Here is a 26,945-nt window from a genome sequence, read left to right as displayed (position 1 = left end):
ACACACTTCATTATCTCTGTGAAGAGCAGAGGGTATGCCTTGTGTCTTGTCCAAGTCATGGGAAGACCCAGGCACAATGTGCACAATGTTGGGACAGGTGGGTCACCCCAGACCTCACAGGCACCACTTTTCACATCTGTCCCTGATCTAGAGGGGGCTCATCATCCCCACTGTTCCATTTTCAATGAACTTCTATTCAGGTAAAATGGCACAATCACAGGCAAGTGTGGATTGTGATAGAAAAAAAAGGCATAGAGTAAAAGATCTAATTTTAAGAAAATGAAGACACTGCACACACACACACACACACACACACACACACACACACACACAGAGAAGATGGGGATCCACAGCTTGCCAGAGGTCCCTGCAGGCTCAGAGAAGGCCAGTTCCAGGTCCTTGGTCCTCGTGCCCCAGAGGCTGCCTGTGAGCAGCTCCCCGTGATGCTGCAGCTGAGGTAGGGCAGATCTCCCCTCCTCCTCCTCCTCCAGGCCTCCTTCCCTCTCCCTCCCCAGAGCCCTGGCCAAGCACGCACATCCTCTCCTGCCAGGAAGGATGCTCCTGGGAGGCACATCTGCCAAGCCTGTGCAAAGCCCCTCGGAGTGGGAACTCACCAGGATCTGCCTGGATGGTCTGGGCTCCTCTCTGCTGCAAAGGGATCAGATACACGACCAGCCAAACAGACATAGCTCATCCCTTCCCTCTCACGCCACAAGACTGGATCCTCTGTAAGCAAGGCACAAAAAGCAGCACTATTCTAAGTGTTATTTATTCCCATGAGAAGAACAAGTAGAATTTGGGTTCCAGTTGGGCTTCAGTGCACTAACTAAACCCCCCATTGCACTCTTTTTTCTTTTCTAATTGCCACTTTTGTGAGGTGACTCACACACCTTTGTTCCTTCTTCAGGCTGTGATCTTCACAGCCCTGAAAGGCCACAGACTGAAGACTGCAGACTGCCATTTTCAGACTGAAGACAGCAGACTTCCTGCTTCTCCAAGAGCAGGGGCTGCTCAGCAGCCTCTGTCTCTGTGCTGTGCCGTAAGAGGGGACAGATTTTCAAGTCTTGTTTGTTCAACTTCGAAACTTTTCTTGCATGAGGCTCAGGATGTATTTAGGAAACAGTAAAGATGCAGGACAGTTTTGGAGAGGAAGTAGGATGTTTTAGATATGCAAAAAAATAATTACTTATGCTGAAACTGGGTCAAAACACCACAGTGTTTACCACGGCTTGCAGGAAGAGTGCCATGGGTTTTTTAATAACAACAAAAATTCAAGATCTCAGCATTGGGTCTCATCCCAAAAAGTAATATGGTTTCAGACCAAATGGAAACTAATCCAGCCTATAAATCACGATGCAGTAAATGCAACATGCTCAGTCCTGAACCCAGTCACTTTTGGTCAGCTAAAGCTGATCTTCCAGACAGCTTTGTTGCAAAGGCAACAAGAGATTGAGTGCTAATCTTCTTCCCTTGCTATTGCTGCCATCACTAGTTATGTTGATTGTTTCAGCTGAAGTTATATTATTTTTTAATTAATCCAGCTTCACCTCATAGCCACCAGATTCTGTTATGTCTTTCTGTGCAAGGTCAAAAGCCTCTTAGCACCTATCATTTTCTCTCCATGAGGGAAATAACTACACCTATCATGTTTTAGTCTTCCTTTAGATAGTCTAAGCAGACTAGTCTTGAAATTTATCAAGACCAGATATTTTCCTCAGTTCATAAATCCTTTTAGTGATTCTTCTCCCTACCTTTGCCAATTTTTAAACAGCCTTTTCAAATGTGGATGCCAGGTCTGGATGCAGCATTCCAAAGTAGAATTGCCTCCTTACTCCTACTAGGTGTTTTCCTGATTCTTTGTTCAAGGAGTACATAAGCACTTTTGGCTACAACATTGGCAACTCTTGTTTGACTGCACGTCCACCCAGGCATCTAAATTTACAGATCAAAGGTTGGACTTGATGATCCTGAAGGTCTTTTCCAACCTAAATGATTCTGTGAAATTCTACTCCTCTCTCATAGATATACCAACTTCCATCAGATAGCTTTGAGGAAATATTGAGAAGTGTTTCCAAAACATGTTACAAATATGTAGTGGAGGCCTCAAGCCTTTTGCAACATATGGAGCAGAAGGCACATGAAAATGCTCCTCAAGCCTTCAGTTTCCTTCTCACTGGCCCACTGCAACAACCCTTGCCCCATATTTTAATACTGAATTCAGTGTGTTTGACAAAACCCTGGAATGTCCAGTGTATACAGACTTAGGAACTGGAGGATCTGTGAGGAATGAAGTTCATGACAGATGGATAAAGGAAGATCTGGAGCTGTGATTACACAGGAAGAGTTGAAGTCCATTTTGGGTTTCTGCAGCCTGTGCTCAACTAAGGCTCACAATAGCAAGGAGAGGAAGTCACTCCAAAATCCTTTCTTCTCTCACAAAGGAGCAGAAGTTATATTATTTGGTGCAGGAACAGACATTAATTAAATCACCCGAGTTCTAGATGGCAAATGTTACAGAGCTGATGTATGCCTTTGCCTAGCTCTGCAGCAGCAAAACAAAAATCAGCTACTTTGGCTCCTCACTTCACACCCAGATTTTTGCCCTCTGATCATTCACAGGAAACAAAGCTCACCTGCAGTTCTGGAAACAGCCAGGCACCCTTTGCTCCCTTTGGGCAGCCTGTCCAAGGCTGGTTCTTTGCCTGGGGTGGTTCTCCAGGTCACCAACCCAAGCCTGGCAGCTGCTGCACCCACTCATACCACACCAGCACACACCCTCACTGCCATGCTGAAAAATACCACTCTGAGCCACAGTAGGGACCTCTTCTTATTTCAAACACTTTGAACAGAAGAAATTTTGATTCTGGGTGAAGGTGTCAGGAATACTACTAAAACAGGATCTAGGGAAGATTAGAGGCCGGGTAACACACGTGGACAGGAGCAGTCTGATCTTGAGGGGCCACTCAAGCAAATTTGAGCCTTCTAATATTGCTTGATGGGGGACTCTGAAGCAGATGCCCTGGCACATTTGGTATTTAATTTTTACTCTTTCCAGAGAAAAGGTGCTAACATGGAAAGTGGCCATATGCCTTTTCCCCCCATCTCCAAATGTCAACTCTAAAGCTTCATTCTGGTACTAGAAAGATTCTCTGGTGTCAACCTGGCTTGTTCAGCCTCACTAGTAAGCAAAACTCATGGTCAGACTCTTTCTTTGCTCTTCTGCAGCCCAGCCCAGGGCTGTCACTGCAGAGAAATGGTGATAAGTGAGGAAAGCTTTTGGCCAGGTCATCCTGCAGGAGCAGTGATATCAGCAATATAAGAGCCAGAGCAAAGTCCAGCTCACACACTCAGAGCTGTGCTGGCTCAGCAGGACTAAAATGTAAAATAATTATTAAAAAATAAAAGAAGAAACCTTAATTTTGTCTAGGAGTAGCAGCTCCAGCAATCAGTACATTTGGAGAGCAGATTTGATAAGTACGGAGGTACCTTTTGCAGTCTTTTTCTATGTAAAATCATAGCACAGAACCTGATTTTGAGATCTTCAGCACCTTTTCACGAAGGCAACATAGTGCTACACCTCCTTTGACTCTTACAGAGGGTTGAAAACCTGACAGCTGTGCTTCTGGTCCAAGGAGGCAAAGCATTCCATTCTTGGTGGTTTTGTTGATAAGAAGTAATTGGAAACACCTTCCCTATGAAATATTGGGGGTTTCTAGGGGTTTTTTTTCTCCTGGTATCACCTAAAAGAGCATTTTCATCCTCAGTGCCAAGAGGAAGGTTTCCACATAGGGCATCTTTATATGCCCCCTGCAGGACTTACCATCTGCAGGAACCACCCTAAGACAGACCCTGGGCTTAGATGGTGCTGGGAAGGGAGCAGAGCCTCTGAGGAGCCCTCTGAAACAGCTGCCACAGGGTTTCAAGGCACTGTGGTGTCCACAGGCCACCAGCAAGAGCATCAGCAACCAGATAACATTTCCTGCTGGGTCAGCGGCCTGAAACTGGAACACGCTGGTCTAAACCTCCTGTTCTATGGCAACTCTGAGCAATGCAGCTCAGACACACCCAGCAGGTACTGGTTATGTGCTAAGCTTTACAGAAATGGCACACTGAACATCACCCTGGCAAGAAAAATGGAAAAAGGGAAACAAGAAAGGATGCTGACCCTAGCTAAGGCTGAACACTGCAACACCAGTTAGCAACAGCTTTTTTATCCATTTAAGTGCCAGCATCTGTAAAATCACAAATCAGGGCATTTTAGCCAGTAGATGTTTCAAGAGGAAAGATATCCACCCTCTTGTCCACACCTTTTGTTTTTTAAGCCCAGTATTTCTCTGCATGGCTCAATTTGGACCTAGATAGGTATTTATTTCTGTAAATCACCAGAGGTATTTATTTCTGTAAGTCAGAAGCCAGATCCAAACCCACATGGCCCCAGGGCTAGCAGGGCTGAGGTACCGGGCTACATTCACCCACAGGTAGCCAGGACGTGAGGTGGCCCAGCAGTGACCATGGCGTGACAACCCTGCCAAGAAGGGCGAGTGATCCCCACTCCCGGCTGGCCACAGCAACCCAAACCCCAGGCAGGGCTCAGCCCAATCCCTTTGTGCTAGGATCAGTTTTCCTCCTGAGGCTGTGCTGCACCATTCATCCCACAGTCCTCACAACACCTCGGGCGTAAGGAGGCGGCCCCAAGTGTCAGGTTTGGAAAACCAAGAGGCAGATTCTTGGCTGGTGCAAGTCAGTATATTCCTGGCTGGTGCAAGTCAGCACAGCTTCACTGGAGGCCAAGGAGCTACCCCAATTCATCCCAAAAGAAGGTCTGGCCTAGAGAGACAAAGGGACACACTGCAGCCACTCCATGGGTATGGAGGTTGGGCATTCCCAGTCCAACAGCACTGCTGCCATAGCTGGAAATCACACCTGGCAATGAATATGGCCCCAATGAACTGAGCAATGTAGAGAACCAGTCCTCAGAGCCATCAAGTGGAAAAGGTTTTCCACTTCCCTGAGCAGCTAAAATTCACTGTCTTCTCTTTTCAGCAGCAGTGCCTTCAGTTTTTGCTGCCCTTCACCTTTGGCCACAGGAAGATGCCACCAAAGCACTCAAAGCCTCTGCCACTCAGCAACTACACCTGTAGTGGGTAACATTCTGATATTTGCCTACTCAGGGAACCTGGGTGACACCCTGTAGCTATGGTGTGAAGGGCAAACAAAACAATGACAGTCCTCACAGGGCATGGTCTCAGTTCCCCAGACTTTCATCACAAAAACCTCACATGTGCCCATGAGGAGGTTGGTAGGTGGAAGCCCTAGTTTTACAGATCATCAGAAGGTGTAGTGAAGGGTAAAAGCACAGAAAAGCCCACAGTGTAGACTTAGGTAGGTAGAGGACCTCAGCTGGAGACTTTCCTTGCAGCCATCAGACATGCCACCTGTACCAGGTACATTTCCATAGCTTTTAATGCAGCTTAACAATTGTGTCGGAGACAAGGGAAAAGGCACACTGTACAGAAAAAAAAAAATCTAAAATGATACCCTTTTATTTGTAAAGCTCTGATGAAACAACTTTCCAAATGATGTCCCACTTTAAAACCAATGAAAACCAACCTAACTATGCATCAGTCACACTATACAGATTGCATCCTACATTCTTGAGATGCCTAGATATCTTCTGTAGTATTTACACATGTATCAGTTAGGTAGTAAAGTTTCATTGCAATTTGTTTCTTCCCACCACACACTTACTCAATGGCAAAAAAAACCCCTTGGGGATGCATTTGCATTTTTGTACAACACTTTGGAGCAAATGGCTAGGGCAATTTTCCTGAGAGAAGGCTTGTTCTTTGAAACTCTTGCTTTAACAACTGGAAATACAGGAGGTGGATGCATTTTTGTTGCGCTAAAAAGCCTAAGGATGCCTAGTTAAGTTTTTCTCTTAAATTATTTACGTACCATTAAGTTAAAATGTTTACATTCATTCATTCGTATAAAAACCGTTGTTAAATCTTATGCAAATGATTTAACACTGATTGCTGCAACGCAAATTGCACTTCTTTAAAAAAATTATTGTATATATGGAAGAAAAATATCTGATTGCTACCCTGTTTACAAATTTTGACTGACTCTACACACAGTTCAGCCAGGAAATATGGACTTTCATAAATCTCAGTCACAGTGTACTTTAAAAGTTATATCTCAGTCTTGAAAAGTGAGTAAATATTTTAAACCAAAAAACACCAATCCCAAAATCTCCTTAACCAACTGGACCTTGTGGGACTTGTACCAAACGTTGTGATTTCTTCCAGGGACATAGCTGGGCTCTGAAGAGCAGAGCAAGACACACTGAAGACGAAGAGCATGGAAGGAGAGGTCTGACGGGGCGAAGACATCAAATCTTCGGTGCGAGAAGTCCGTGTCAACTCAAGCTGTAAGCGCTTCTGACACTCATTAAAAAGTATCTCACTATTTCTGGTAAATAAAATCTTTACTACTCCCTCCTTGACATTGACAACTTCCACCAAATTCTTAATGGAAAAGGCAATGAGAGAGTGAAAACAACTACATAATCAGAAAGGCAGCGCTGCAGGGTAAGTTGAGGATGAATTTCTGGAATCTAACAATAGGTGTGGGTTTATCTCTTCTTTTTTGTTGTTGTTTTTTCTTTTCCTTTTTTTTTGTTTTTATTTTTTAAGTTTTTTTGAGGGGGGCTTTGAAGGGTTTTTTTAAGAGTGTAAGGCTGTGTTAGCTATCCCCGGTGGTCATTTGCTCTCCCTACATTTTTCTTGCATAGTTGAGGAACTGGATGCTTTGGCAAAGCCTCTTTCGGAAGTAGAAAACCACCTCTGCCACCAAGGCTCAAAAACTGTTTCAGAGGAATGCTCTTTGCCAGCACTCTCACTGCCGCTGCGACCGCTCGCTCACAGAGGAAACTGCGCGCAGATGTCTGGGGGCTGCCAGGATCCAGCTTCCCTCGCGCCACGTCACGCCAGAGCCAGGGCACACCAGGGATCCTGCCTCACAGATGCTGTCACCTCGGCCGTGGAGCTCAGGCTGACTCCTGTGTACAGCCCATCTTGACCTGAATACTTGAGGTTGCTGCTCTCGGGGCTGGTGCTCTCTCCGGGGCCAGACATCACCGACGAGCTCGCCTGCAGGGAGGGGGAGAGCACACAGAGATTCATTGAGCAGGTGAACTTGGCACACACTGGGGTGTGAGTGAGAGCACAGCGGGCCTGAAGCACAGCCATCACGACAGGATTTCTGTGCAAAAACAGGGTTTGCCCTCTGCTTGCCCCTGTGCATTGAAATCCTGAAACAAAAATGTCTCAGCATGAGCCCAGCCCTGCTGATGGCAGTGATGTCTGTGTTTGGAGAGGTGGAAACGAAACCATGTGATGTGCAGAAAACTTGGAAATCAGCTCATGATGAAGGAGGAAATGTGCATGTGTCCCACTGCCCCCTACTGAAAAGACACAGCTGCCAGCACCAAAAATGTGATCTGGGAGTGGTGGCAGCTCTAGTTTTTCATCCCCATGGGAGAAGACCAATACATCCTAATTCTCTAGGAGCAGATACGGAGCACCTTCTGGAAAGCAGCTTTCTTTGGGCTCTTCAGCCCTTGAAATGCTTAAAATCATTCCTGACCCTTCAAAACACCAGCCAAAACCACTTTGTCTCTGTAGGACTGGCCACTAAAGGAGATGCTCTTTTAATCTTCAGCGGAGAAACACTATGCCTTTGAAGCAGGAGTATTTTTGTTCTGCTGACTGCACAAGACAACATGCAGGGAAGCCCTGGTAGGCACGGAGATGAACCTCTGAACCACACTGGAATCAGTCCATTTATTTTAACAGAGAAATGGAGAGTTAAAAAGACAAAGGAACAATCATTTTTTCCATGAGGCTGAGCAGATCCGCTAAAGAGGAAAAATTTGCAGTGCCAGACAGAGAAGGGGCAACATTTTCACCTGATAAAGGAAATGTTTAAGAGCTGACTTCATGCAAAATTAACTCTTGGATATGTCAACTTTAAAGCCTTAATTTACTTTTTAATGGATAGTCTTTGGATGAAATTCCTTAAAAAAAAAATAGAAAAAGGCTATCCTAAACTGTGACTGCAGAAGCTTCCTGCCTGCTTTTTAAGTACGAAGTATACATATTTAATCATTTTACAAGACTAGAGCTCTTGGCTCTCCTGGAGCTGTGCCAAGCGAGCAGTCCTGACATAGGAAAAGCAAGACTTCATTAATTCAAAGGTAATTTCCAAATGGTGTGGAGCAGGGCTCTTGTTGCCATGCTTAACCCAGGGAAAACATCACCTTCTGAAAGAGATACTCACTGCTAGCACTCATTTTTGTCTGAAATAACCTGAGCTCCAGCATTTTCTTAACCTTTTATCAAAATGATTGACCATGAGTATTCTTTCACCCAGTCACCAACCCTGATCCCACTCCATTAGTCACTACCCAGAAATGCAGAGAAGGAAGGAAAAAAAAGCTGTCCCCCAAAACCAGCTGAAACAACTCTAATCCTAAGAGATAAGTTTTATCTCTCCCTTGAACAGACAGTTGCCAATCACTGACAACAAATCTCTGTATCCTCTTTCCCTGTGACTGTGCACGGAGAATTCAGTGAGGCAGGTTCCATGCTAACCTTTGTGTACAGCCCTGGTCTTGCATCAGCCCAGCTTTTCAAAGCCTTCCTTTTATTTCTAATGCCTCAAACATTTCTGTTAGCACAATAGACATAATTTTTAACAGCTTCAGTCTCCCCACAGTGGAAGAAGGGTTTAAATTAGTCGAGCAGTGTTTGCTAAACCTGAGCTAAAAATACTAAAGGAGCTGCTCTGAAAGGTTCCCATTTGCCCATATTTACCACTGCTGTTCTGGTAAGCAAATATCTTATCAGTAACTGTTTTTTCCGGGCTTGGAAAGTGTAATTCACCTTCTCCTGATTCAGCCCTACAAAGGTGGGGTGCAGGGACCCACAGTTTCCATATGGGGTTATGAGGTATCCCTCCCTCGGGCACCCCAGAAGGGAGGACATGGAGGCACGTCCTGTTTGAGGACTGCCCATCCCTGCCTGTCCAAGGCCGGATTCTGGCTCTGTTGAGCCAGGACGGGCAGGACCCGGGCAGGACTGCCAGCCCTGGAAACCCCACCCCAGTAAAGTCATGACAAACCCAGGCAGTTTGGGCAGCTCCCAAAGTGAGACATGGAAAACAAATCTTGGCTCATGAAAAGGACGTGACAGAATCACAAGTCTGTTCCTGAGCCTCCCTACCTTTGCTCTTACTTTTCCAGCTTTAAGGGACGAAACACAACAGAAGTTGCACTTAGTTATTAGAGGACTTTTTTCAGCTGAAATAAATAAGCTGAACAATTCTGATTAAGTCAGCATTGGGGTCTAATTCACAGCTACTGGCTCTATCTATAAAAAGGTAATGACTTTATTTTTATTGGTGAAATCTGATAATAGATAATAGATAACAGATAATCAACTGAAGGTCAGCTTCCAGAGGAAAAAATTAATGAAGTCCACTGGGAAGAGCCTGCCTCTCAAACAAACAGGGAAGTTGTATTTGTATCTGCAAACATTCTTCTTTTTACCCAAACCAGGAGGATCTGGTCATGAGTCAGCCCCCAGGCAGGTGGTCTGTATCTGAGGTGGCCTTTCTGTAGAGGACCTGCCCACCATGTACAGAGGAAGACCCCTGCCAGAGACACAGAGACAACTAGACTGCACCCAAACCTGCCATCAGGACCTTAGAGGCAGATTAACCCCCACTAAAGCTGCTGCACATCAAATCCAGGCTGCTCAGGCTGCACTTGCCAGCACTCAGGGAACAGCAGCAGCAGCTCTGGCTGAAAGACTCCTGCTTTTTCCACCCACTCCTTCCTGCACCATCTGCCCACCACAGAGAGCAGGGAGAGGGGATGGACACTTTCCCCTCTGGCCTTCCCCCACACCTCGGCAGCCAAGAGGGAAAAGCGCTGGGCAAGGTCAGCTGGAGGGGGGCAAAGGGCCTTGATCCAGACCTTTGGTCTATCAGATAGACCTTTGCTCCATCCACTTAACACGTTCAAAATGCTCCATGAATTTTGGACATTACATTAAGTCAGCAATGAGCTGAGTCTCAGCTGAGACTCTCTTCCTCCTCAGCCCAGTTTACTTTCGCAACACGTAAGTGATATCTACGGTCAGTTAAAATACATTTGCAAAGAATTCTTTCACACATGAAGTGTTGTGGCAAGCTGGTGGAGTCCCTAATTTTCCAGCCTCAGCCTCCCTGCAATAACTCCCATCCCCACAAAGAGCACGTTTTCCCAACACTGTCACTCCCTGGAATCCAAAGAGCAAATCTTGGCACTGCAAAATGACAGCTTTTTTTACTGATGCAACGACCCTCTTAGTACACAAAGCTGTCATTTCTTGCTAGTCCAATTGATCCTTTTGTTTATACTGCAGACGTGTAAGTTTACATATCTTCTAATCTCTCCTTTGTATTATAGCAACATAAATCTGTGGTTAATACTTCATTAATTTCCTAAGGGAGGCAACTTCCAGCATGGCTTGGAAAACTGATGACCCACTGCTGTCAAGGGCTGTATGAGTAACTGGCTTTATTGCTTTGGCAATAAAACAAAACCAAGCAAAAGGTATGCATCCATGTGCATGTAGAATTTTGGGATAGAAGCAAAAATACTTTTTCCTTGCTTTTCCCCACTGAAACAAAAAAGCTGGATTACTTCCTTCTGTTTGATATAAAAATGAAATGCCTTTTTTTTGGATACATACACACAGAACAAAGAAAATTACTCAATGTAAAAGCAAAAGACTCAGTGTATGAAACCGAGTGGGGAGAAGAAAGTAGCTTCCCATTTTGTCCAGGACTGAGCTCTGATGCAGAAGAGGTAGGAGACCAAGAAAAATTTAAACTAGAGCCTAGAGCATCATATCTCCCAGCATACTGCCCTGTCTGCCATGCTCTTTGGTATTTTAGGTTGCCACGTTCCTCATGCCTCCTGTTGATCTTATTCAACCTGGTTTAGATAAATATTTACTCATACCAGGACTGAGGCACCGTGTTCCCATTTTCCAGGTGAAAGTCCTACCAACCATGCTGGTGAGCCTTTCTCATGGAAACTCTGTCCCAACACCTACAAAATTATTCCATACAACTGGAATATTATTATCAGATAATCTGAAGGACCCCTGGACATTCAGCTCCCCTATATCCAGGTGGCTAGCACATTGTTTTAAGAGGTTGAATCTCTGGTTCATCCAGACACAGGACGTACTCTCTGGAGGCTGATTTCCCTGTAGCCAGCATGAATGTCCTATCAATTTTCTGCCTGAACACCACCTCTAACCAGCTCACTCTTCTTCTTCTGACAGGAAAAAAGAGAAGGCAAATGCAGGAGAAGGCATTAATCCAGTCCAGCCCCACTTGTCCAGCATTTTGGAGACAGTTAAAACTGCATTTTTCCTGCTAGCTCACCGCATGCCGAGGCCATCTCAGTCAGCTCTCTCATTTCCCACCCTACAAAACTGAAGAGCCAGTCGTGAACCACTTCTCAAGGTAAACCTCCAAGGGAAGTAAGCACTAGTTTTTCCTCCTGAGTTTTTCTGTGGTGTGAGATTATGGTCCTTTTGAGAAAACTCCAAACTGGATGCAAAGGACACAGGAGAGCCTTCTGAAAGAAGAGTTCCCCTGGTGCTGCTGAGTTTTTCTGACATCAGTTGTGGCTCAAGGAGCCTCCGTGTCCTGCCATAAAAAGCAGATTTTACAGCAGGTTTCATACTGCCTTTATCCTAATAAGGGAATAAAGTCCTTCTGGTTATCACACTTGTTGGAGCCCATGCATGGAAATGGATGGGTTTGCACTACAGACCATGCCCTTCGTTTAGCAATTTATTTGGTGGAACTTTTCCCTGTACAGCTTCAGCAGCATCAAAGGGAGAGCAGGTATAGATGCAGATGCAGGCTGTCTGAAATCTTCAAATCTTCTTTTTATGGGGACGTAAGGCAATTTCATATATCATGCAGCTGGACCCTTTCCATATTAGTAACACAGGACACCCAGTACTTATAGAGCTTAGGAAAACAGAAATAGGCCTAGATCCTAGATCCAGATGTGAATTTGGCAAATAGCCCCTTTACAATGGGACAACAAAATATCTCCGATCCAAACACTTCTACATTTTGGGATGTTTGAAATCAACTTTGCCCCTGCAGCAATTCATTAATCGTATCACTTAAATGTTTAAACTTCAGCTAGAACGTAAAATCAACATTTAAGGTTCTTGCTAATTTGTCTCAGAATTGGCATCATATAAGATTCCCTTCGTGAAATGGATAGTCTCAAAGACACGGCCAAGAGTAATTGCTGCCCTCCTCTTTTTCTGCCCTCCCTTCTTTATTTTACTTTAAAAGAGATAAAGAAAGGTAGGGCAAAAAGTGAACGTTACTGACACAAATGAATTCTGCTGAATTTCATTTCCATTAGATTTCTACATAACTGGAAACTTTTTTGGCAGCCTCCCACAAAAGGCATAATAAATTGCTTTTGTACCAGTAGAGGAATTCGTCTTCTCTGTTTCATTTAGCAACAACATTGCTGTGAATTTCACACAACAGTTTCTAAAACGTCATCAGATTTCTCTGCCTAATGTCAATTTGGCATTTTCCCCCTCTTCACAGAATAAAGGCTAGAGAAGCAAAAACAGAGCAAAACAAAAACAAGTTGCCATGCCCATTGTGTAAGGCACAGAACGAGCCAGGTTCTCTGTTCAGGCAGGTGCCTGTTTTTCGGCAACATCACCAACACCACTGTCAGGAATCAACATTGGTCTTTTTAAAGTCACCAAAGACTACAGAGCCTGGATTCATCCATCTGAGGGTTTGGTTTTTTCCCTCCTGACATGAGCTGAAGAAGTTTATTCTCCTTTGCAAAGCCATTGCCTATTCTAGAAATAATTACAAACCTTTGATCTATCAATAGATCAACACAAAAGGAGAAAGAAAATAACCAAGAAAACAGAAGTCTAGCAGAGCATCTTTGCTTCAGCATGTGATCAGGCTGCCGTGCTCTTAAATACCGATGTCTCTTCACTCACAATAGCTTAAATGGGCTTTACGAGTGTTCAGTCTCTTCCATAGGATTTAGACCCTTTAGAAATTATTTTGCATCCTTTGCAGTTAGTGATCACGTTCCCAAATGATGTCTGGGACAACGGGAGCCCATCTTAACAGCCACCACTTTCTACTTTAATCTTCCAGCCTTCCGAGTGCTCATCCCTTTGAATTACAGATGCTTGCTTGGGCAAAGCCAGAAGCCTGAGTGAAGGACGTGCCCATGCCCGTGACACATCCTGACAACTGCTCCCTTGGAAATCCTCTTTTCATTCACACACATCTGGGACTGGGGCACAGGGGTGGGAGATCAGTAGCCCTTCACATAATTTGGGATGGAGTCAGAGGATGCCCCTATGTCTGGTTGCCACTGCAACTTCCTCTCTTCAGCGCATGGCACAGCCCCTCTCCATCACTTCCGATCACTGAAATCTTTCACAAGGGGGTATTTGCAAGTGCTTTGCATATGCAAGGCACATCTGATCAAATCATGGTGGGGAAAAGGCTGTGCAGATGTTACCATGCTGTCTGCTGGATATAAGGGGACAGATTTTCCCAGCTGCTGTGCAGGTGTCCTCTCCCAGTCTGATCTACTGTAGAAAAATCAGGAAGAACTGAGGTCCTGTCACTGAGGATGCCATCGTGTAAGTAAGAGCAGCCTCAAGGTCCCTCCTGGGAGTTGCTCCTAGTTGCTAAGGAGTTCCCAAGGAGTCTTTTAGCCCTCAATCCATGCCCCTGCACCCCTCTCCTCTGGTACCCACACAACTCCATCTGGCAAAACCATATTAAAAATGCTACTACTTAAGTTATAACATAAAGATTATTAATAATGTGTTTGATGTGCCCTTCTAGGGAGAAATACCACAGAAAGGAAGTCAGGTTTTAGCCAGCCAAGGAGGCAGCAGCATAGTGGAAATGAGATCTCCTCTATATGGCCCCTTCTTCCCTGAGCAGCACATGGCTGTGCTGCCTCAGTCTAGCCTGGGATTGTGCTTCCCTGTCTATCCAACACATAAACCTCACCACACTGCTCAGGACCACTAGTACTGCTTAAGGTAACTCAAGGAAAATTTAAGAAAAATTTGGCTACTTTTTTTCCCTTGCAAATATCAAGGGAGAGCCTAAACAGCGCATAGTAGCTCCTTGAGGGAGTCTGAAACCCAATTCTGAAACTGCAACAGTTCACTTTTCAGTTACTGTTTCTCTTTTTTTTTTTAATGTGATCTGTTTATTTTACTGGATTGACAGGGTTTTCTCATGTCAAAGACAAGCCCTTTTAATACTATCCTAGTCTCACAGGATCCAAACCCAAAATCCAGTGCCTCTGAAAATGGGTGGCCCTGTCAGTCCACAAACAATCGCATTTGCTAAAAAATTAGTTTTTCTTCCCCTTGTACAATGAAACTTTGTACATCAGAAATTAAACTATTGAAAGTAATTTGAATGTAGAAAATCCAAGACACACTGAAAAATAGCTATTATAAACAATGTCTTCTTTTCATTAATAAAGAACTAAAGAAAGCCACATTAGAAAAGTTTCTCAAAGAAATGATGTGGCAGATTAAGGGATACAGAAGGCTGAGAAGTGAGTGTGGATATGGATAGGTACAGCCAAGGAGTTAGAAATTAATCTACATTCAGCTTCACAACTTTAGCAGCAGTATTTATCACACATGCTGAGTGAAGAAAGGAAGTTTGAGATGGTTGGAGTACATGATGTAAAAGAAGGATCAAAGCTAAAGCAGGGGATGATCAGCACTCCTCGGGTGCTCCTCTGGAGCTTGGTGCTGCCAGATGCTGAGCATCTGGCCCCTGAAAAACCCTCTGTGGGCAGAGGGCTGAACCCCCACACACTGCAGTCAGCAGAGTGCTCCAGCCTGGCTTCAGCTGAGTTTGGATCAGGGTTTAATTGCACATTTTAGTTTAAGACAAAAGTCTGTATAATTTACTTCATACAGCAGGATAATGTTTTTCTGGATTCTACCCTTTGAGATAATGATGTGTGTGTGTGTATATATATATATAAAATTGTTTCTTGAAAGGATCAGTTAGGCATGTTTTATTGTCTTCTGTCCAAAAGAAAACCTTTGAAATGAAAGAACCTGAATATTTAAAAACAAAGTGTCTGCGGTTAAGCCGCAGCTAACTATCATAAAAATTATATAGATCTTAATCAAGACGGTTTGCAAAGTACTTCAGCTTGTCGCTCTGTTTACAGCTATATGTAATATCCTCCGAAAATCTTGTTCTGGTATCAGCTAACAGAACTGGAAAGTTTGTTTAGATTATTGTTCTGCTAGATAAGATAAAAGCTGTGATAACACTGCCCAGTGATCAGCCTGCCTGCAGACGCAGACACTCACCCCGGAGGCTGCAGGCTGTGCGCCGGGAGAAGCAGTTTTGCTACAGTCGTCTGAGTTGGTAGAGGACGTGGATGTCGGAGTCATGGGAACTGCAGTAGTACTGTTACCTGGAAAATTGGGAGTTGGCGTTAAAAATAAATATTTTCCAGACAGAGAAGAAAAAAAAAAAAACAACAACAACAACAACAGCAAAAAACTACAGCTACACTTTCATATATTTTATATTTACCGGAGCATGCCTTTGATTTATTTATATTCTTAGGTTTTCGCTTCCTTGTCTGAATTCCTTCTTTTTTCATAGCGAGAGGCCGAGGAACCTGAAAAAATTAAATTTCCACACTAATCACAGAGTTGCATATGTACTCTAATCAAAAATCAAAATACACTACAAAACCAGATACGATGTTGCAAATGTCTGTATAGCAAGTTAATTTTCTCTCTGTCACAGTACTAATTCTAAAAAATATTTGCATTTTATTTGGGCAAAACAATAGTTTGATTCAAGGATAGTCGTAGCTGAATTAAGAAAGTAGGGAAACTTTTTTTTCTCTATGCAAACTTCATAGTTTTTTCAACTCCTCAATTAATCCACAGGAAAACAGCACAGAATTAGGGAAAACCAGCATCATTTGGCAGTAAGCCATAAGAAATTAAATTGGATGAGGTATATCTGATCGTTGATTTATTATTCCAGTCAGTTAGGAATTATCTCCAGTGCCTGATTCTGGAAAGAAAGAATGTATATGAGAAAAAAATTCATCCTCATCCTGTGGACCAGCTCTGCAAACCAGATCATCACAAGGAAATGTCTTAGGACAGAAGGTTTAGAATAGAAGAATTGACTTGGTATTTGTTCCTATAAGCAGATCTGCCCATAATACAGCTTTACAGTATCTAAATTTATATTTATAGAGATAAATTTGTATTTAAATGTGCTCAAAAATCATCTTTGTGTTCATTACAATAATAATCACACTACGAGGACACCAGCTTAAAATATATTTTAACACCAGTTTGAGGAAAGAAAATTAATGCGCTATCTATCTCTATAATATTTAAACCTGTGACATAATTTACATTTTATTGAAGGCTAGACCACATCTCAATCATTCCTAATGCTCTTGCTCTTCAAACTTTTATGCTTGACAGTAACACAATCCACAGGGGTCTCACCCAAAACACGCTCTATCACATTCAGGACAGAGCTTTTTTAGACTTTATTATTGCCCAGCAAAGGCTGAAATTGTCTTTAAAGTTTTTCTGGTCTATGGCTTGAATAGCCATAGCTCTTTTGCTGGCATTGCTATGTCTGCCCATGAAAAACTGTCTCATTAAAGGTCTAGGGATTTTTTCCCTACTAAAGAGCTGGTTTAAATCCCAGTGGCAAAAACACCACTGCTGCTCATCCAGAGGTGGTTTCTTTATATGAATCTATTGAGAGAGCTACAGAGGCAAACACATAACTACTCAAAAGCATAACAAGCTAAAATGGCACAATCATCTTCTGATGTCACACATTTTTCGGTTGCTCTACGCGTTTCGCTGGTGACATTTTGAGGAGCACCCCTTCCCCAAAGCCCACCAGGGCTGGCAGGGGATGTCCCTTGGTGGAGCAGCCACTCACCCCGTGGAGCTTCATGTAGAGGCCGCAGGCGTTGCAGACGGGCTCGCCCTCGGCGTTCCTGCGCCACAGCGTGGTGGTGGTGGTGTGGCAGTTGGCACAGGACAGCCCCATCCGCCGCGACGAAGGCTGCGCGGGGGCAAGCACAGGCAACACGGCATAAACAGGTGGGCAGCAGAGAACGATTTATGTCTTTGTGCTTCGTAAAAAGTCCTTTAACACATGGCGGGGATGGTAGGAGCCTTTCTTTAATAGTATCTGTCAGCCACAGCCCAGAATTAGAATGGATAATCCTCATATCAGAGAGTGAAAAGATGCTGTGAAGAGGAACTGAATGTCTTTCAACTCTGGGCAGTCACAGCAGAGGCAAAATTCTCATCTGGGAGCTGGTGACCAGAAATCTGTTCAGACCACCAGGCACAGGGTTTTTTCCAGCAGGACAGCTAGGAAATATCTCCACTACAGCTCCATTGAGCTGAACAGAAGGCACATCACTCCCGTGCCGCCTCTCCAGCCAGTTCAGTGCCCTCTCCCCTGTGTGGTGGGTGAAGAGGCAGCTCTGATCCTGCCACTGATACTCCTGACTCATTGGAAAAATCATCCACTTTAATCGCCTGCCCTCGGTGGCACCACATCTGGGGAAAACTTTCCTGGGCATCCCCAGGGTAACACATACAACAGCCTTACTTTGATAAAAAGGTCTTTTTATCATCGCCCATTTTATCATTGTACAAAAAACAGCATGCCTTGGGAGCGTGTTTTACTGAGCAGAGCCTCCCTTGGCCAGCAGAAAAGCTGGTGGGGGACAACAAGGTTCCCACTGCAAACAAGCCATTTATGACACTCTTCCGTGGAGTTTGGAGCCAAGATGAAGCAACTCTGTATCAGAAATAACCGTATAACCCAGAGCTTTATGGCTACAGGCTGTATATCATAAGTGAAGGCAGTCCTCATAAACATGTGAAATGAAGGTGAATGGGTTATAAAAGTCCCTGTAACAACTGATCTCTTTTACGTTCATCACAAGCAAAGAATTCCAGCTACATCGTAAATCTAGTCTTTTTCAAAGTATCGCATTGTCAAAAAAATACAAAAAAAATCTGTGCCTAGCTCTGTGTCTGGCAGCTGAACAAGTTTACATGGAGAAGTCAGTTTCAGAGGATTGCATTAATCTTATTCTGACCATAAAGTGCCCATAACCGAAATTACTAACTTAAGGGTACAATGCCCTTCCTCTTGAATCATTTACTGCTGGGTTGTTAGACATAACTGGGTCACCTTTGATACCACAGGGCTTCCTGCCACTGGGGAAATCAATAAAAATGTTTTGAGAATGAAGAATATTCCAGAGTGATAACTGCGTTTCTTGAATATTGTCTGTTTGAGTGTCTTTAGCAGTAAGCCGTCATTTTACACCACAGCTCAGAAAGAGCTCCAAATTAAATACAAATTTTGAAATCTTGAATCAGTAATCCATTATTAACTACGCAGGGGAAAAGAACTAACCACCCAGCCAAGTGTTATATAGGCTGAAGTACACAAAAATAATTTTTAATTTTAAAAATCCAAGTGCCATGAAAACAGAATTTTTGACTTAGTTATTAAATATGTACGCACACAGCACTCAAATTATGCCCTCAGCTCAATACGTGTTTTATGTGATCACGTTGAGTAAAAGAAAGCTGGTTGTAACACACATGCTTCGTTTTCTTTCTCTGCAAGTGAAATGCTGTCAGCTGTTTCACTCTGTTAAATTCTATGCAGCCTGGTCTGAACCTTCATACATTTTATTTCAATAGCTTTTGCTCATTCCCATATCTAAACAGCCATGGAGTTTTGGCATGTTTTGAAGCTAAAATGACTTTTCTGATGCAGGAATTTTATCAGAAACTTTGGGGCAATCTAAACATGTTTAGCGTTTTCAAAACATTTTCCCTTCTCACCTACATATTTCCAACTGTATGAACACAGAGTCGTGGTTGATTTATAGTTATGGCCAGGGCACTTGGTAGGGATTGTTACACAGAGCTATTTCAGAGTTATTTCGCTGAGGTGTCAGACTGAAATCGGGCTGTAGTTTGACTCTGTTTTAGTCTTCTCACCCCCACCCCTCCCTCAAAAAAACAAAAAAAAAAAAAAAAAAGAAAAAACAAAAAAAAAGGACACAGAAATGCTAGAACAGGGTGTCAGCTACTTGAAATCTGCCTTGGGCCAGAGTGCCACAGCAATTTGGGCTCTGATGCTTGAGACAATCAGCAGATCTGGCCCCTCCGCTGCATCTGACCCCGCTAATGAGATAGCACCTTGTGTCATGAAATTTACCTGATGGCCAGCTAGAAAAAACAGACACCTAGCAGCAGTAAACCTCTGGCCTAAAGTTAAATTAACTCTTTAGCTTAAAGGTCTTTAAGCAGAGGTGGGTTGGTTCCCAAGCGCTTACTGTCTGTTCCGACCATCGAGTGTTGTTTGGGTCTTGTTTCCCCTCGCTCCCGTAAGAGCACTAAATTTAAATGGTTGTGAAATAAAGAACAGTAGGTGTTTCAGCCCAAGGAAAACAGGCATGGAGCAAAGCAGCTGGCATGATTGAAAGGGGCTTGAAAGGCTGATGGGTTTGATACACTGTCTCCATACACAAGGGTCCAAACATCAGCTCGGATTATAGTGGTGTGATTTATTGTGGCTCGCTCGGTAACAGCCATTACTGAGGAGCGTATTCTTTCTGTCTGCTGACCTCCACCCAGATTTGCTAAACATAATGTGCGGTTCCCACTTGTTAAATTTTCTCCTTGCCTATTCAGTGCCAGCCTGAGTTATAAACAGGGGTTCTGGTTTGTGCTATTTATTTCCCCCCCTAGTTTTAGGAGTATATTTTTAGAAAAATTGCCGCTCATTTCTTAGGAGTAAAACAAAACAAAGGCTATTATCATTGTTTAAACAATTGGTTTTCTTTGAATTATATACAAAACTTGCTTACATTCCCAAGGATCGAGCTCTCAGCAAACAAAGCAGGTCTGGAGAAATTCCTAGCCCTCTGAACAAACATTTTCCAACCTTGATTTCTTTTCTTTTTTCTTTTTTTTTCTGTTGGAAATGTCCAACATCACCAGCACAAATTTCTTGCAAGCCACTGAATCCTCCTCACAGATGGGGCTCATAGCTCAAAAAGCCAGGCTGGCCCGTGCCTGGTGTGCAGCTCACAAGGGGGCAGAGAGAGATTTTGCGTGGAAGTGGGTCCGAAGCGGTTCCAAAAGGCTGCCAGCCCTGTCACCCCTCACAGTGACCAGCCTGGCCTGCAAACCTGCTCAGGAGCCCCACTGCAGTTTTGCAGCCGAGAGGATCACCAGGCTAATCCACGGATTGCTCTCCCCCATCTTTGCCCCAAATTTCTCCCTCGCCTCAGCTGGCTGGGGTTCCTTGGGGCACGGCTCCTCTCGGCCCTCTCCTCCCCTCCCTCCCGACTCACCACTCTCTTTTGGGGCTTGATGAGGGGCCGGCTGAGGCCGTTCATCTTGGTGTAGAGCCCGCAGGCGTTGCACAGGTAGTTGCCGGTGCCGTCCCTCCTCCACAGCGGGGTCTGGATGGAGCCGCAGTTGACGCACTCTCGGCTCTCGGACAGGTCCTCCAGCAGCTCTGCGGGCAGGAGCACAGGGAGAGGCGGTGGGGCACGGCCGCCAAGCCCGGGGCAGCCCCGCCGACACCCGGGCCCCGGGCGGGAGAGGGACCGGCCCTCGGAAAAGCAATTCCCCGGCAGCGACGGCGGCCATGCAGGGATTTTTTTCTACAAAATCCCTGGATTTTTCTTTTCTTTTTTTTTTTTTTTTTGCTTTGTTTGTTTGTTGTGTTTGGGTTTTAGTTTTTTGGGGTTTTTTTTCTATTTATTTAAACGTGCCGGTGCCGCTGCGGGCCCCGGCGGAGCTCTTGCCCTCCAAGCCGGAGCAGAGCCGGGGCACCCCGGACACTCAGCCCCGGCCCGCCGCCCACTCCCGGAGGGATTTGACCCTTGGGAAATCCGCCTGGGGTGCGATCGAGGGGCGAAACCCCCTCCGTGGTGCCCACAAGGCGGAAAGGGAGGTGCCCTTGCCTTCAGAGCGGAGCAGAGTGAGGTGGCTGTCAGAATAGCCACTTCCAGAGCCACCCTGGGAGCTGGATATGTCGTTTTGCCCAATATTCCCCAGGGTCGAAGCTGGGCAAGAACTTTTCTACCTTACTTCTTATTTTAAACGCCTCTCAAAACGCCTCTCAAAATGCCTTTAAATGCCTCACAGCTGGTAAAGCCTCTAGTTTGGAGGCAACGTTTGGGGCCCTGGTGTGCCAAGGCAGCGAGGGGCAGTGGCTGCTTCTCCTCTGCTATTTGGTCAAATTAGAGCTGGTTTGTAGGAAATAGAGGAAATGGAAAAATAAGCAGTATTGTGCCTCCTCCTTTCATAGTTACTGAAAGGGGAAAAAAGGTATAAAAGCACTGGGGAAAAAAAGAAAAAGGAAAAAAAAACAGAGAAAAAACCCACCTATAAAAGCTCATGCTTTCACCCATGTGAATCCCTGTTGTGATTCACCTCTCCATATTTCCATATTTCGGGAGAGGAGGGAATAAATACTTGTTTTACATAGACTGTGCCACGTTGTGCAGAAATAATAAAAGGAGATGTTTGGATTTTTACAGCAGCTTTCGAGTCGAGTCTGGGAACATATGTTTCAGACTCAGAGCTTCGTCACTGACTTTTTATTTCGTCCCTCTGCTACCTGCCTAAATTCCTCATTGGGTTATTCTCTAAGGTTTCAATGCACAGCGAAAGCGAGCTCGTAAAGGTCGAGCAGCTTTGGAGAGTGGGCTGCGGTGCCACGGCAGGCACTGAGCTGAGAAAAACTCGGCCTTTTGGCCCGCACCCACCCAAACACGCTTCTCTCCTCCCTTCGTTTGCGAATTATTAGGCGCTAAAGAGGAACGGGCACACCGCACAGCCCAGAGAGCACAGTTCAACTTACGGTGTCAGCTCCTAGCTCTTAGCACATCGCTAAGATTTATTAATCTTTGCACTAAAAGCGCCATTGAAGACTGTAACTAGAAAAAATGTTTAGGACGTCAAGGACTCTGGAACTTAAACAGTATTTTGTCTCGGCTATTTATTTTATAGAATTGCCTTCGGGCTTGCAGAAATAAATTCTGCCTTGACAATATTTCTCGGGCATTTTCAAATATTTTTCCCCTTAGAGAGTGAGTACTACACTTATTTCCAAAGAAAACAAAATAAAGTTTTAATTTTAGATACTGTTTTAGCATCTCTACGAGTACCGCTAAGAAAGCTTTATCAAACTGTCTAATATTTAGCCGTAAAAAATACATTTCGGCTACAATTTTCCCACAATTTTGACACGGGACAAGGCGTAGCTGCGGCTTTGCAGCCGCGTTTTGCCCCACAGGAGCAGAAAATTCGCCTGGCCCTGGAGCTCCGGGCTGCTTCCCCCGCGTTACACCGCGTTGCGGCTGCCCTGGCACCCGTCCTTTCCCTCAGGAAAATGTGAATCCCGACCCCTCCGACCCTCAGCGCCGTGGGAGGGAGGCACAGGGGCGGGAGAGACCCGCTGGATCCGGGGAAGCTGCCGCGCTCCTCGGCTGCCCCGACACTCCTGTCCCAGCCTCCCCAGCAGCGCCCAGCTCCTTCTCGGCACCTTCTCACTCACCCCTCTCCTCTCCCTGCCGTGAGATTTTCCAGCCCCACGTCTCTCCCGATAAAATTTAAAAAATAATAATTAAAGAAATTTTAAAACACGATTGATTTTTTTGCTCTCCATCACCTAGTTTCACACTATAACTTTTTAAAGTTGAATTTGAAACTCATCTTTCTTGTTACCCTGAGATGTGGCTTCTCCTATCACTGCTACAACTGATTTTCTTCCCTCTGTCAGGATATTAAACACCAAGTAGGAGGATTAAAATAATTAAATCTAAAGGGTGTCATAGACAGACTGGAGGAGCATTGTGTGTACAGCCCTAAAGAAAGACAAAAATCCACTGGGTAATTTTCTGCAACACTGCACTGAAAGAGAAAATCATGGTATCTATAAAATATATGCACCTGGTGGGTAGTTTATGCTTAAAGTGAATGACGATCAAAACTGTGTGCATACACATATTTACATAAATATGTATATATACATAATAAATATATGCAGAGCATGTATATATAAATACATATACATAGCCACACACACCTCTCTATAAACCTCTATTTATATATACATAGATTTATTCTAAAGCTGAAGAGATTGCAATAATCGTTAATCTTTCTACCTCTGACTAAATCATCGCAGCTTAAACTCCACTTCTACAATTAATTTAATGACACCGAGAATCTCCTTAACTAAAACAAAAAATAAGGATGGGGCATCTCGGAAATGAAATCAAAACCCTTTAGGAGGTGCTGTATTTTAGCAGCAGCTTATAAATTACGTTTCCTCATTCATATACGAGATTTTGCTTCCCTGCTTTTCTTTTTTAATGAAGCAACGAAATGTTTTATAGCTGAAATAATTCAAAATGGGTTAAGTGACCCCCTGCAATTTTGCTCTATGATACAAAGAACGATTAATTTGCAGGGAATTTGTCACCATTACTTGTCCAGATGACCGCACTTAAGGAAAGCAGGAATGTACTGATTTGGAAAAATTTAAAAATTAGGTTTACACCGGGCAATTCGTTTTGGGATCTTTGGGTTGGTAATCCCGATTGCCATATTCCAAACAACGCCGGAGGGGTATTTTTGGAGGAGCATTTTTGGAGGAGCATTTTTGGAGGAGCATTTTTCCCCTAACTCAACACAAACGACGGGAGTTACCTCCAGTCCAGAACAGCCCCGGTCCCGGGACCGCCGTCCTGGCACGGACACGGACAGCGGGGCCGTTCCCCGCCAGCGACCCCCGGCCCGGCCGGGACAACCCCAGCCCCGCTCCCCGCGCCCCCGGCATCCCCGCCGCCCCTCCGGGGGCAGCCCCGGTGTGCGGGGACCCTCCCGGCCCGGCCCTCCCTGCCCTGCCCGCGGCTCCTACCTGCGCTGGGTGCCCGCACGGGGATGGGGGCGGCCCGACCCTGGAGGCAGTGCAGCATGGAGTTCTCGAAGGGCGCCGTGGGCCAGGCAGGGGCGAGCTGCGGCCCCACGTAGGACGTGTAGGGGCCCGGGTAGGAGCCATTGAGGGGCCGGGCCAGCGGGCTGTACTGGTCCCTGGCGCCCAGGCTGTTGCTGTAGGCGCCGGGCTCCCGGGAGGCCCCGTTGGCCACAGGCGGGCTCGGCGAGTAGGGGAAGCGGCCCGAGGGGTGGGAGCCGCCGCCGCTGCTGTACGAGGGGCTCTCCGCGGCCGGCTGGGACCAGACGGCGTGGCCGCCGCCCGGGTGGCTGGGCTGGGCCGCCCCGCTGCCCTGCAGGTAGGGCAGCGTGGGCAGCATGGAGCCCACGCGGGTGGTGGGCACGTAGACGGGCGAGCTGGGCGTGGAGTGCATGAAGCCGCCCGGAGATCCGTCGTACGGCGTGGGGCCCTGGGCGGCCGAGATGGCGAGGGTCTGGTACATCTCCTCTGGCTGCTCGGCGCCGAGGGCGCTCAGCTTGGGGCCGCGGCTGGACCAGATCAGCTTGCTGGTTTGGTCTAAGTCCGCGAAGAGCAGGATGTCCTCCCAGCCGGCACGGCCGGAGGGGTGCGGGGTCCCGAAGTGCACGTAGGGGGCGAGCAGCGACCTGCCCTCGGCGGCGGCGGGGGGCGGCCGGTGGCTGCCGTCGGTCTCCGGCCGAGGAGTCCTGGAGGATCCGCGTTCACCCTGGGAGCCGCAGGAGGAGGAAGGCGAAGGAGGAGACGGGCGCGGCTCCCTGGTCGCGAAGGGACAGGAGGAACCGCCGGCGTCCGCAGCAGCGCACCGCTTCACCGCGCACCAGCCGCCTTCAGCCACGGCCATCCAGGTCCCCTTCTAGCCGCTGGGTGTGGATGGGGAAGGGCGAGGAGGGGAGGAGGAGGAGGAGGAGTGGAGGGGGGGATCCGCAGGGCAGGGCGGGGAGGGAGGACACAAAAGAGCAGGGAAGTGGGGGAGAGAGAAATAATAATAACAAAGTTTGCAAACAGGACAGCCCGTCTCCCTCCCGTAATGAGATTCATCAGGGCTTATCTGGCCCCTCTGAGCGCTCAATCAGTCATGTCGCCTCGGCGCTGTGCTGTCCCTAGCCCCGGCGGGATGGGATCAGGCGGCCCAGGTCAAGACGAGCCGAGAGACGCCAGTCCCGCGGGGCCAGGGCTGCGGCTCCGGCCCCCTCTCCGCACGGCGGGAGGGCTGCTCCCCTCTCCCTTCGCATCCCGGGCTGCGGATTTGAACGTGAAGCACGCCGGGGCAAAGGTGGGCGTAAGGGCGTGGGGACAGAGGGGGGCGAGGGGGCATTTTTCCCTGTCTCTGCCGCCCTTTCTTGGCTGCTGTCGTTGTTATGATTATTTCAATGAATGAGTCATTTGACTCGGTTCCACCGAGAAAACAATTAGTAAGGCGATCCCTTTAAGGTTACTTCGCCGGAGAGCGATGTTAGCTCTTCCTCGCTTGTTTGCCTATTTCCAGCCCAAGGTCACGGAAAGGAGGAGGAGGAGGAGGAGGGAAAGGCCCCTGAGGGACGGGAGATGCGCACGGGCCGGGCCCGAAGTGTGCGCGGCGGCGGCGGGACCGGACAGAGCCGGGCGGGATGCGCCTCCCGCAGGGGCCGGATCCAGCGGGCAGCCCGGGCTGGGGGCCTGCCCCGAGCCCTGCACACCTTGCAGCCGGGACACCCGTGCCGAGCCGAGCGGGGCCAGTTCGGAGCTGCCGGCTTGAGGAAGGCCGGACAGACAGACACAGAGAGACCCCTGCCCGGCCCCTAGGAGAAGGGGGAGAAAGCGAAAGGGGACACAGAGAAGTGACAGCGAGAGCAGGCGAGGCTCTCCACTCTCAGCCCGTCTCGGGGCACCCCAGATAACCACAGGCACAAGAAGACAGGACACACACAGAGCCCCCTCGCAGATAGGCACCAAATACGTCTCTGCCTCCTGCGAGATAACTGGAAGATAAGGCTCCGGCAGATAAGCGCTCCAGGCAGCGGCATCGGATGTTTGCCCGCACAGTCTCTCTCCCTCAGGCTCCCCCAGCCCGGGGCAGCCGCCGCCGCGCCGCGCTCCCCTAGGGCAGAGAGGCAGCGGCACAAGACCCAGAAAGAATGAGCGAAATCGCTGCGAGGCGAGGAAAGAGAGGGGCCAAACCTGGTGCCGGTGTCCCGCATGGGGCCGGGGCGCGGGGCCGCGTCGGGCGGTAAATCCAGTGCGGCGGGGGCGAGCGGCGGCGGCGACTCCGGCGGCGGCGGCCGACGGCTCATGTATAAAAAGGAGAGAGGAGGCGCCTCTCGCAGCCCTGCCGGAAAACTGCAGGCAGCCGGCCCTGATTGGGCTCGGCCAGCCCTAAACAAACACGGGGCTCCGCAGGGGTGCCAGTCCCGGGGCCAGCCGGGCCGCCGCAGCCCCGGGGCGGGGGCGGGGGGCACCTCGGGGCGCCCACAGCCAAGGGGCGACGGACCCCTGCTCGGGGAGCAGGAACGAGAGCAGAGGGCTGACAGATACCCCAGTCTCTTTTTTTGTTTGTTTGTTTGTTTGTTTAATTTATTTTAACCCAGAAATAATACACACTCTTCCCTCCTTCCCGGATATATTTTTTCTTTTTAATGGTGAATATTCAACTTCTGTAATGTTCTTCTCTGGCATGTCAGAGAATGTCCCCTGGCAGCGGCCCCGGGGGAGATGTGTGCCTGGCTTTTGCCCTAAGCAACCAGGCGGAC

The 26,945-nt window shown here is 46.9% G+C and overlaps 1 protein-coding gene across 1 annotated transcript; it reads right to left on the bottom strand.

Annotated features, from left to right (window-relative positions):
• Window positions 1-5,522: 5,522 nt before the first annotated feature.
• GATA6 (GATA binding protein 6) lies at window positions 5,523-26,458 on the bottom strand. Its single transcript, XM_064703482.1, has 7 exons — window positions 26,377-26,458; window positions 24,166-25,079; window positions 20,585-20,751; window positions 17,125-17,250; window positions 15,730-15,817; window positions 15,501-15,607; window positions 5,523-7,151 (listed from the first exon to the last, which is right to left on the bottom strand). Exons 2-7 carry the CDS (start codon window positions 25,058-25,060, stop codon window positions 6,984-6,986), a joined length of 1,551 nt encoding a protein of 516 aa, XP_064559552.1. The 5' UTR covers window positions 25,061-25,079; window positions 26,377-26,458; the 3' UTR covers window positions 5,523-6,983.
• Between the last annotated feature and the right edge of the window lie 487 nt (window positions 26,459-26,945).

Source organism: Zonotrichia leucophrys, chromosome 2, assembly GCF_028769735.1.
Source record: "Zonotrichia leucophrys gambelii isolate GWCS_2022_RI chromosome 2, RI_Zleu_2.0, whole genome shotgun sequence".
Classification (NCBI taxonomy): domain Eukaryota; kingdom Metazoa; phylum Chordata; class Aves; order Passeriformes; family Passerellidae; genus Zonotrichia; species Zonotrichia leucophrys.
Note: the sequence above shows the minus strand (reverse complement) of the source record. Positions and strands in the feature narration are given on the sequence as shown.